At 42.7% G+C, this 12,020-nt stretch overlaps 1 protein-coding gene across 4 annotated transcripts in view; it reads left to right on the plus strand.

The window, feature by feature from the left end:
* Positions 1 to 12,020, plus strand: part of Map2k5 (mitogen-activated protein kinase kinase 5) — a 224,972-nt gene that overhangs the window by 114,863 nt on the left and 98,089 nt on the right. For all 4 annotated transcript variants that reach the window (XM_075965562.1, XM_075965563.1, XM_075965564.1 and 1 more), the window contains 2 exons: positions 8,726 to 8,799; positions 9,721 to 9,771. In XM_075965562.1, the coding sequence (XP_075821677.1) occupies positions 8,726 to 8,799; positions 9,721 to 9,771 (125 nt within the window). The remainder of the gene's footprint in view (positions 1 to 8,725; positions 8,800 to 9,720; positions 9,772 to 12,020) is intronic.

Raw genomic sequence — 12,020 nt, forward strand, 5'->3', positions numbered from 1 at the left:
TAAGATTATAGGCATGTAGTGTCCTGTGCAGCATTCATATGGCTTTGTAAGATTCTGTTTCTTGTTATCAAACAGACACCAGAGAGTAGAATTAGTATCTGATTTTAGATATCTATAATCACAGCTATTCAGACAGTCTCAGAGTTTAAGAACTTGTCATTTTACCATCGCTGGACAGTATGCAGTCAGTGTTACTACCTGGGTTTCATGCTTTGCTAAAGACAGGGTAGCATTGTGACCATGAAGTTTTATGGTCAATTATTTGATACAGGACCTCACAATTACCCAGGCTGGATTTAAATTCCTAGGCTCTCACCATCCTCCTACCTCGGGTTTCTGAATAGTTGAGACTACCTGACTTATTAACCTTATGGCTTATGTTTAATTTTTAAAGACACGTTAGTTTTTATTCACTTATAGACATCTGTGTTGGTGGAGGGGCAGAGCCTGGTGTGGTCCTCAACATGATCCAAGACACCATTTGTGAACCCTTACATTCTTCCTGTTTTGGATAGCACTTCCCATTATAGGTCAGAAGTGCTGAGAGCCATCCACATCCGTGTGGCGCTCCCGCAGATCACAGTTATGGTGTCATCGTGAAAACGTCCAGCTCACTGGGAAGTCACACTGAGGGACTAGGGAAACAGGCAAGAGATACATGGTGTGCCCGGATAATTGTAACTCCTGTGGTCCCAGTGGGACAGCAGCTGCCTGGAGTGGGAGTTGTCCTGTCCAGTTCCTCGCCAGAAGCTCACTATGTGTATAGTGGCTCCGAGTGTTGGGAACATCGGCTCACAGACTCTACATTATGCATTGAGCACTTAGCTCTATGGCAGGCAGTGCTCAGCGCAGTCTCCCTGAAAAGTCCCCCAGCAGTTCTGTCACTATGGGGAGATGAGACCTGAGGATATATCCAGATACAATAAAGTATCTGCACAGTCGGGCTGATAGAAAGTTGCCAGTGAGAGTTCAGGGTGGTCTGAGGATTCAGTGAGACTGGACTTCGCTATGCTCAGAGGTTGAATGACGCATTTGGTGCAGTCCATGTTCAGGGCTGACTAGCAGATCTTGGTGAAGTCCATCGGCCGCTATGCATAGAATCCCCCTGCTTCCCCTAAGAGGATCTGACCACAGGATCTGCACTGTTTGCTATAAAAACCCACCTATAACAAGTGATCTAGAACTCTGGGCATTCAAATGAGCCACTGTGCGTTCACCTTTATCTCACTTTGCCAGCACAATAGCGACTTCTTGGGAACCAGACTTTGAAGCAGGGAACACAAGCAAACGACATCTCGTGCTTAATGCTAAAGGGGTGTGGACTTAGATTTCTTTCTTATTAAAGATTACACATGGCACTAGCACAAGCATCACCTTCTTCAGAGGTATGAAACAAGCCCGTAATTCCAGGCTTCCCAATCCTCGTTTATATTTTCTTTGAGAAGATGCCTCAGTTAAAATCAATGCCCTACCATTCATTTAAGCTCCCCTGCCTTCAATAAAACTAATTGATAAACCCTAATAATTAATGGCCTGATTAAACCAAAATGACTTAACATCTGCCCTGATGTTCCTGTTTTATAATCAGTCAGTTTAGCGACTCGTCTTTTCTGTGCTTTGCTTACCGAAAGCAAGCCAGGATTTGTCTTGAACTGGAGGAAAAGCTGCCAGCCTTCTGTTGCTTCTGTTTCCCATAACTTGACATTAAAATAAACGTGGATATAGCTGTCTCCTCTAAAGTAATCTTTATACACAGTCAGATGTCTATAGATTTTTCTTTTTTTTTTTTTTTGTGGTTTTTCAAGACAAGGTTTCTCTGTGGCTTTGGAGCCTGTCCTGGAACTAGCTCTGTAGACCAGGCTTATAGATTTTTCAAAAACAGAAAATGATCTCAAGATTTCTGGAGCTCTTCCTGGGGGGTTGTAGAATTTCCATGTTTGATATGAAAACTTGATGTAGTAAGGGCAGTGACTATATACTAGACTTGTTGGTAGCTCAGCCATAAGGTGGATATTATCCACAGCATAAAGGAGAACTAAAATCGAGGGACCTCTTCTTGGCCAACATTTAAAGGGGTCCACTTTAAATTCTGTCACTTGAATCCAAATTTAGTTTAATTTGACAACTGAAGCCCTAATGTAATGTAATACAGCTATAAGCTGTATCCCTTATAGCTTTAAAGCAGTGGCTCGCAACACGTGGGTTGGGACCCCCTTTGGGGGAGTATCGAATGACCGTTTCATGGAGGTCACCTAACACCATCCCGCATATCAGATATTTTTATTACATTTCATAACGATAACAAAATTAGTTATGAAGTAGCAACGAAAATGATTTTATTGGAGTCACCACAGCACGAGGAACTGTGTTAAACAGTTACAGCACTAGGAAGGTTGAGAACAGCTGAAAGGTTTGAGTTGGCTTGTGATGTAAGGCCAAAACAATGGGTAAGGGGCTAAAAGGAAATTCTTAAATGAGGGCACAGTGAAATGGCTCAGAGGATAAAAGCACTTGCTGCCAAGCCTTACGACCTGACTTTGATCACTGGGACCCACATGGTAAAAGGAAAGACCCAGCTCCAGAAAGTTTACATGGATGCACACAGATGCTCGCACACCGTGCACGGCACTGCACCCATGAGCACCACTCACAGTGGTGGCCTGTCAAGATCAGTCAACATCCCAGCACAGATAGAAGGGCTCACAAGGCCCCACCTCCAGCCGAGGAGCTACTGGCAATTGGGGGACCAGTTTTCTTCAGTGGTATGGCCCCAGTAGCTTGCCCATGCTCCAGGCTTCAGTGGATGGCCCTGCAGCCATGCACCTACAGGCAGCATGAATAGGAGTCAATGTTTAAAAAAGGGGGGGGGAGTCTAGGGAGAGGTGGAGGGGAGTAGAGGGGATGGATATGATCAAAATACATTGTATTTATTATAAAATTCTCAAAGAATTAAAATGAAAACTACGTATTTAGGAGTAACAAAGAGTCTCTGAGTATAATGACAGATGTGTGCCTGAACACCAGTCATCCGGCTTCTTAAAGCAAATCTGACAGCACATTTGGGAATTATAACGTGTGAGGACTGGCACACTGGTCATGACAGGAGTCACTCAGTGGTTGCCCAAGGCTGAAGGTCAGGGCAGCGTGGGCTGCAGCAGAACACTGTCGACCTTGGGGGTGATGGAAATGTACCCGTCTCAGTTATGGTCACCTGGTGGATACATTTGTCTGACTCTCAAACAACCTGCAAAATGGTTACAGTGAAACTGGTTTTTAAAAAATGAATCATGGGACTCCAAAGATGAATGTGAAATAAAACAATTCTTGATATATTCTTAACTTTGCAGATGTTTTACTCATAAGCAAAGAAAAGTGGGTTCCTTTGGTCTTTCCTCTGTGCTGGCGCTGGCTTGAATCCAGACTCTAGTGAACTGGTTTCTGATTTAGTCTGTCTGAGATGGAGCCCAGAAAGCATCAGGTTTTAACAGCACTGCCAGGCTTGGGAGCCATTTAGTTACATGACTCACTGTCTTTATAAGAATCATCCTGTTTGTCCAGAAGGGAAACGGCAGGGATGGCACGGCTGTGCTTTATCTCCTGAGCAGTCTTTTGGGAAGTAGCAGCAGCTCTTGGATAGCTGTGGGTAACCTTCTGAGACCTGGGAGGTGGGGGAGGGAGCTGACTCATGTTTCTCACGTGTCTTTACATGGTGGAGTAGCAGTAAGCCTTTGTTGTGTGAGCATTTTTAAATAACTGCAGACTTGTCTCCCATTGAAGACTCTCTTTTAGGAGTGTGCCCATTCTAAAACAAGGTTCTGTTGAGTCAAAGATGCACTGCCTTGGGCCAAGTGCTTGTGTCTTCCAGCTGAGCAGGTCGTCATTCGTTCACCATAGCTTCAACAGATGTCTCCCATGCCAACCAAACACCACTCCAGACGTGGAATGAAACGTGTACATTCATGGAGCTTTCCTTCCCAAGCAGTAGAACAGGAAGTGCGGATATCTGTATAAAGATACAAGACGTCACTAATGCTAAAGCTTAAAGAGAGAATTAAACCAGGGGAAAGGGAAAGGAGCTTGGCTTGTGAGCCTGCATTACACAGTAACACTTAAGCAGGAATTTAAGGATAATGAAGGAGTTAGCCATGCGTGAGTGAGGGGGCAGAGCATTCTAGGCTTAGGAGCCACTGAGCAGGAGCATGTCTGGCTGATGAGCTGGGGGGAGGGGGCGGCAGGAGGTACAGAGGAGGCATCAGCTCATACCCAGCCCTGGAGACTAAAGGGAGGACCTTGTGTTTCTGGTTGACTTGGGAAGCACTTGATAGTTTGGGACAGAGGATAGGCAACGCTTGCCTTAAAGAATCTTAGGTCTTAGAGAATTGCTTTGTTGTGTTGAACACAAATTGTAGAAGGGGCCAATTGGCTCAGTAGCCCCTGGAGGAATGTAGACACTGGTCTGGCAAGAAGGTTTTCTTAACATTAAGTTGTTTTTATAAATTCTACTTACTGTGCTTTGGAAATTATTTTCTGCTTTGAGTTATAGCATTGACAGTTTTAGAAGCAATGTTTTATCCACTGTCTCAGCTAATTCTTATAGTTTTTCAATTCTAACAAAGTAACTATTATCTCCCTGCAGACCTAGAAGCTAAAATGTTACAAACCAAGTCCAAAGTCCCCTGGCAAGTTTGTACATGTTCAAAAAGACAGAAGCACAGTTTTGTCTCCACCTGAATCCATTGACTTGTGACAGGAATCACAATGTGTGTGCAAAGGGGACAGGTATGGAGATGTGTGCGGCGTCTCCCAAGCCTGTGAATTTATCTCTTGCGGCGATGGCACTAGTGCAGTAAACAGCTAGTGAGGTGTGACATGCCCAGTTCGAAGCAAGCGTCAGCCAATGCTGTAGAAACTCAAGGGAAGTCATGGTGGCCTGAGAGGTTAGTGCAGCAGGGAGGCAGGGACTTGTGGTAGCCAAAGTAGATCTGACTTCAAAATGTAAGACAGTAGATCATCTGAATTTAAAATATTCTAAGCTGATATAATAAGCATCTGATTTGCAAAATAAAGCAGGGTAAGTAGAATTTAAGATGAACTTCAGTTCAGCAAGGGGTGACTTGGGCCTCTCTGGCTATGCCATGTCCTACTGGCTGCTGAGGCTCGCTTGAAAGTTCAACATGGAACCAGGTGTGCTGATGCTTACTATAATCTGAGCACTTAGGAGACTGAGGCTGGAGGACCACAAGTGTGCTGGCTGGTGTTTCTGTTTGGTTTGGTTTGTTGTCAGTGTGACACAACCTCGAGTCATCTAGGAAGAGGCAGCCTCAGTGGAGAAAATGACTCCATCAGATTGTCTTGTAGGCAGTCATTCTTGATTGATTGATGTGGGAGGGCTCAGTCCACTGTAGGCAGTGCCACCCCTGGTCAGGTAATCTTGGATTATATAAGTAGACTGAGTAAGCCAAGGTGAGCAAGCCAATAAGTAGCATTCCCCCATGGTTTTTGCTTCTGTCCTGCCTTCAAATTTCTGCTTGAGCTGCTGCCCTGGCTTCCCTCAATGATGGATTGTAAGCTGTAGGCTGAAGTAAAACCTTTCCTCTCCAGGCTGCTTTTGGTTATGGTGTTTATCACAGCAAGAGAAAACAAACTAGGACAAATAGAGTCCAGCCCAGGCAACACTGCAAGACTTTGTCTTAACAACAAACAGTAGCTAAACAGGTGTGTGTGTGCACGCACACACATACATACACACAACTCTATTCTTGGAGAGGGAAAATGTGCCAAGGAATATATTTAACCTCATCTTTAAGGAGAGAAATGATGTGATCAATGTCATACTTAAGGGTTAAAATGGCAGTGCTGTAAGAAGTATATGGGAATCATGGAAAAAGAGAGGTTAGGAGCTAGTTGGCAAGTGCTTATGCCAACCTGTGTGCTATAGAGATTTGCATTAGTATGGATCTTGGTTTACTGATACAAATTTAAGGTCAATTTATATTTGTGTGTGTGTGTATGTGTGTGTATTTCTGCTCTTGCTTAAGGTGTTGTGTTTATGCAGCTCATTTTAAAATGTAATGTATAATTAATAAAAATATAGGTTAATAATCATCCATGATAGTCAAGCTCGTAGTAACATTAATTAGGTTTTCTAGATGTACAGAGATATGTATTTCAGATGGATAGGCATTCTTCAAACCTTTCAAAGACTACAGAATATGGCATTTACAATGTTTAAAAATTTAGGACTTTTCATGACAGTGAGACATACCTTATGGAGTCGGTTAGCCATTTGGGCAAGAAACTACTCTTGCCTGGACATGCAGGACCCACAGAGAAATGACTGCTGAACTTGCCTAAAGGTGAGACTGTCCTTTGGGGTTCCTGCTTCATAAAAGAGTCTGCCAGACATTGTGCAGGGCATGGAAAAAAGTGACAAACTACCAATACAGGCAGAACTGTCTTTGAAATTTACTGCTTCATGGAAAAGTCTGCCGGACATTATGGGCCTGTAGGCTGAAGATGGATGCTCCAACGGTACAGAACAACTCTGGGTGACTGTCCAGGCAGCGAGATGTCTCTGTCAATTCTAGAGTTTTGGAAGTTGCTTACAATGAACTTATTGTTTACATAGGTAATATTATATCCTTCTGAAGTCTTTGATGGAGTTGAAGAATTGATAGTTTTCCTTAGTTATGATAAAAGATAAAGTAGATATAAATGTTGTAACTGTAATTGTTGCTTGAAACCTGCCTTGTTATATGTAATTTTATTTTATTTTTGTTTATTTGTTTATTTATTTATTTATTTTTGGTTTTTTGAGACAGGGTTTCTCTGTAGCTTTGGAGCCTGTCCTGGAACTAGCTCTTGTAGACCAGGCTGGTCTCAGACTCACAAAGATCCACCTGCCTCTGCCTCCCGAGTGCTAGGATTAAAGGCGTGTGCCACCACTGCCCGGCTTATATGTAATTTTAATATGTTAAAGTTAAAACCTTCTTTTTTATTTAAACAGAAAAGGGGAGGTGATACGGAATTCCCCTCTGTATGCTGTGAATACCATTGGTTAGTAAAGAAATTGCCTTGACCTGATAGGGTAGAACAGAGCTAGGTAGGGAAAACTAAACTGAATGCTGGGAGAAAGAAGGCCAAAGTCAAGGAGAAGCCATGGAGCTGCCAGAGACAGACATATTATAGGCCATGAGCCTTATGGTAAAATATAAAATATGGAGATGGGTTAATTCTAGATGTAAGAGCTAGCTAGCAATATGCTTAAGTAATTGACCAAGCAGTGATTTAATTACTACAGTTTCTGTGTCGTTATTTCAGGTCTGAACAGTAAGGAACAAACAAGCAGCCTTTCTGCAACTTAAACCCAAAGAATTCTTCCTCATCTCAGCTTTCATTATAATGCAGTTCACTTGAAGGACGGACCACAGAGACAGCTTCCAAGTTATGCCCTTCCCACTGAAACAGACACATCCACATAAGAATCATCCTATGAGCTCATGGCTTCTGTTTGTTCTGCCTTCTCCTTCCATTGAACATTTGCCAATCGCTGATCCCTGCCTGTCCATCTTCAGGGACTGGGGTTTGAGGCCGTCGGTAGACGAGATTCAGGTTCCTGCTTCCATGGAGTCAGGCAATACTGAATAAGCTAGTATGTAAGAAATCCCCTCTTCGCTGCCTCGCACTCTAAGTAGGGCCTATTAGCTGTCAGTTTCAGAGTTGGAACTTGAAACTTGAGTTAAATATGCACTCTTTGCAAGATAATTTGGTGGGATATCCTACTGCAAGCTAAAAGATTAAGGAAGATTAATTCATCTGCAGAATTATTTTTTAAATATTTTATCAAAACTATGAGCTTCTTACTTTTAGGCTCGTCAAGGATATTGGCTATACCTAGCTGCCTATGCTGGACTGCTTTTACCATTCAAGATGAAGTGTTAAGCACATGCTGTTTGTTCCATCAAAAGTGGTGTGCTCTTGTCTTTCTTGGGTGGTTTTGTGACCTCCCTGAAGGTCACAACAGAGAAGGCTTCCTGTTGTCACTGGTGATGCTCACAGGGACCCTTTGTGTCATTATTTACCAACTGACTGCCTTGGCAAAGCTACGTCAGTTCTTTTCTTAGCTGTAACAGTAGTCAAAATGACATTGGGAAGGGGAAGGATGAAGAAAGAAGGTTCGTGTGTGCATCCGTATGTGCACACGCATCTTCAGGTCAATATCTGAGTGTTAGCTGAAATAGCATTTGTCACCAAAGCACAGGTGATGGTCATGTGTCCTGTTCTCATTGTTCCCCTCAACTCGGACCTATTACCAGTGATGTGTGGGTGGGTTTGTTTTTGTTCTTCTCCCCCCCTCACCCCTTTTCCTTTGACTTTACTACTTCTTAGATGGGAGCCCCAACTTAGTGGATACACACACAGTGTAAACAAACTCTTTTTGTGAATATACATGTAAAAGGTTGCATTTTTTTTCTTACCTAGCTGCTCTTTTTCAAGAGAGAGGGCTAGGGTGATAGTGGTATTTCGTATTGATGAAAGTCAAGGTTTGAATGGGCTTCCATTTGAATAGCGTCTGACCTTCTGCTTCCAGAGAAAAGCTTTGTGATTGGCGTTTGGGTGGGGCTAGCATACCATCTCTGCAGTGTTACATGGTGCGCGTGTGTACTTTTATAAACAAGCAGTGTCGGTGTGCAGTTAGTCACTGCAGCTTTCTGATCCCTTTTAGATGTGAAGCCCTCCAACATGCTTGTAAACACAGGCGGACAGGTCAAGCTGTGTGACTTCGGCGTTAGCACGCAGGTAGGTCTTTTCTCTCTTCCGCTGCCCTGTGGATTGAAAAGCACCTAGCTTCCAGACAAACAGGAGCTATAGGCCTGCTCATCGCCGGGCACGCGTTATTCATTTTTAATCTCTGAGCGAGTTTCCTTCATCAGAATATGATTGTTCATTGTTTAATGACAGTAAAAACTGCTGATGTTGTAATTACTACTTACGAATAGCAAACTTCATTGCTATGCAGCTTGGCTATGAAAGCGCTCTGGCCAGACAAAAGGGAGGACAGCGAGGGAGCCGTGCCTGGGGAGCCCAACTGGCCCACAATAAAAATTAATATTGGGAGCAACAATGGTGGAGGGCCATCACAATGTGCAGCACCAATTTTAATTAATTTCCATTTTGGGCCTCCCCTGAGACCCCCAGTGATGGTGACCCATACGCGTGCTGCAATGTTGATTTGAATCGCAGCCACCTTTCCTCCCATCCAAACACGAGGACCAAAGCGAAGGTCATCTTCGCATTATGAGTTGTCAAAGTCTGTTATCCCTCCAGCCTCTTTAGTTCATCTCGTCCTGGCAACGCGTGGGGCTCCATTCACTTCTTGAGCCATCTGACGGAAAGATGAGGGTGTTCAGATTCTACTTCAAATTGACTTTTTATTTCAGGCGGGTTTGGGGCACTAAAGCGCTGAGCATCACGCTTAAGTGAATTGTTTAAGGTTATCTGCTATAAACCGTAATGCTGTGCTTGTTTAAATTGGAAATCACATCCAAAAGAAAAGAGAGATTTAATCATTTTTAATGCCTTTGTGGATGAATTTGTTCCCTTTTACATAATTTTTAGTTGATTTATAGGAGTGCTGATTGTAGGTTAAATGGGGAATAATTGCCCATTTTATTTCCACATTATCTTTATATTGTTCTAACAGACCGTTTTGTCTCATAGCTGGTGAATTCTATAGCCAAGACGTATGTTGGAACAAATGCTTATATGGCAGTAAGTAAACTTATGCAAAAATAACATTTAAAGCCAATGTCTTTATCTTTATGTACATGGAAATGTATAATCCTTAAATTAATTCCACTGCTTCCAACTAGTAAGTCCTAAGTTACAAAGTCAATCCAGGCCCTCGCCAGTTTTCAAGTCTTTTGAGAGCATGCAAGGCTTTGTGGTTGGGCTATCAACTTACCTCACTTCCTTGACTTAACTGGGTGGTTCAAGTGTGAAATTGCTGAGTTTTGAAGTTTAATCCTACAGAAGAATTGCACTTGACAGCATATTGGCTACTTCTCCACACCACTTATTTCATTAATCCTAGTAAACCCTAATATACACCAAGGCACGAGTCAGTGACCTTGGCTGTTCTGAGGCCAGGCCCTCACCTCACCAGCAGTCTTTACCTACGGATCTCCCGATGTTATGCACTTAGTTTTCTCTACAGTGTATAGCTCTGTGTTTTTTCTTAATTGTTAAATTCGTGCAGATATCAGAAGATAAGTTGTTCCATTTCTTTTTCTTCCCATTTGAAACAAGAGAAGTTATTTGTGGCTATAAAAGTCTTGAGTTTGTTGGTTTTCTTAATCCCTTCAAGAGTTGGTGAGAGTGGGGGGGAGCCAAGGAGAATGCTTTTCTGGTCTCATTTCAGAGTCTTTTTGTTTGTTTTTTTCACCCCTCCCCACTTCCTTCCTTTCCCTCTAGAGTCTGGTTTTTATTTCAATGTTTAGAATTGATTTTTACTGTTATGGTTCCAGATTTATATAAGCAATCTCTCTCAGGTTAAGGAGCTTTGTTGATATCACACACTTAAAAGATTTTAGTATGAGTATATACCATTAATATTTTTAAATGTATTATATTTTTATTTACTTATTGGGGGGTGTCGTGCAGATGTGGATATCTCCATCTACCATGAGGGTCCTGAGGGTCCAGCTCAGGATGTCAGGCTCAGAAGCTGGTGCCCTTACCTGCAGAAGCATTTTGCCAGTCCAGAACCGTGGACCTTATTTTCAGTATTTTTTGTCCATGTGTTATCATTTTTATAGGATCCTTTATGGAGCAGAACCTGGGTCTACAGCTTGATATTCTCAGAACAATGCAAAGCATTTCATTTTCTTTCAGATGGTTGAAATAGTTTATTTCGGTTTTCATATTTTAAAGAAAATTCACATTTTGCTTTTTCTCTAATTAAATGTGGAAAAAGTAGATCAGTTATGAAAGTTATCGCATCTGCTTTTTAAAAGTTAGAGCCCTCCGTGACTCCCTCAGGGTGAAAGAAGCTGCTAAGTCCCTCTTCTAGGGAGCAAAGCCCTCTGAATGGCAGCCGCTGCGACTAGGCAAGCTTGACTTGGAAGGAAAAGACGCAGTCCATGAAACAACTTTACCACTGCCCATCCTGTTCTCGGTGGCTTTAAATTGCTCTGATAATTAAACTGCATCATATCTGAGCTACAAATCCAGATTACAGTTGTCTTTCCCAGGTGTACATTAAAGAAATTACTTTTTTCCCTTTTTGTTTATGGATGAATGTGATGCGTCCATATGTTAATTGAAAGTGTGAGGATTAAAATTATGAAACGTTAGCTCAGACCGGCAAAGCTGAAATTGCTTTGTTTCTTGGGTGAATGAATTCTAGTCATCAGCTTTGTAGTTCAAGCTGCAGAAAGCTGAGATGCCCAGGGAGGAAGCGATGAAAGCGAGAGAGGAAGGGAAGAGCTGCTGCTCCGCTCCCTTTCTTAGGCGCTGGTTAGCCAGGTGCCTGCCAGAGCCTAGGTTGGGGGAGCGTGAAAAGGACCCTCCTTTTATGCAAGTGGATACATTGACCCAACTGCTGTCCCTGTTGCTGGTCCCTTGGGAGAAGGCCTGGGCTCTTCAGCTTCATATAAACCCCTGCTGTGTCCTGTTTTAGCTCTTATGGTCTGTAGTTTTGACTATGATGTGAGATTCCGTGCTGAATGTTACCAAACTATAGCTACTGGGCCTCTGTTTTGTTTGTTCACTTGTTCTTTCTTTCTTTCTTGATTTGTTTATTTGTTTTTATTATTTATTTATAATGTTTATTATTTTAAAGTTTTTGTTTGTTGTCAAGATAAGGTCTCTCTGTGAAGCTCTGGTCTTGAACTCAGAGATCTACCTGCCTCTGCATCCTAGGTGCTGGGGTTAAAGCATGCACCTCCATGCCCAGCCCAGGTCTGTTCTGTGAGTACAGTTTTACTGGAAGTGGTGAGGGTGTTAGTTTAGGGCTGGAT

The sequence above is a fragment of the Microtus pennsylvanicus genome, chromosome 3 (genome assembly GCF_037038515.1).
Source record: "Microtus pennsylvanicus isolate mMicPen1 chromosome 3, mMicPen1.hap1, whole genome shotgun sequence".
NCBI lineage: Eukaryota > Metazoa > Chordata > Mammalia > Rodentia > Cricetidae > Microtus > Microtus pennsylvanicus.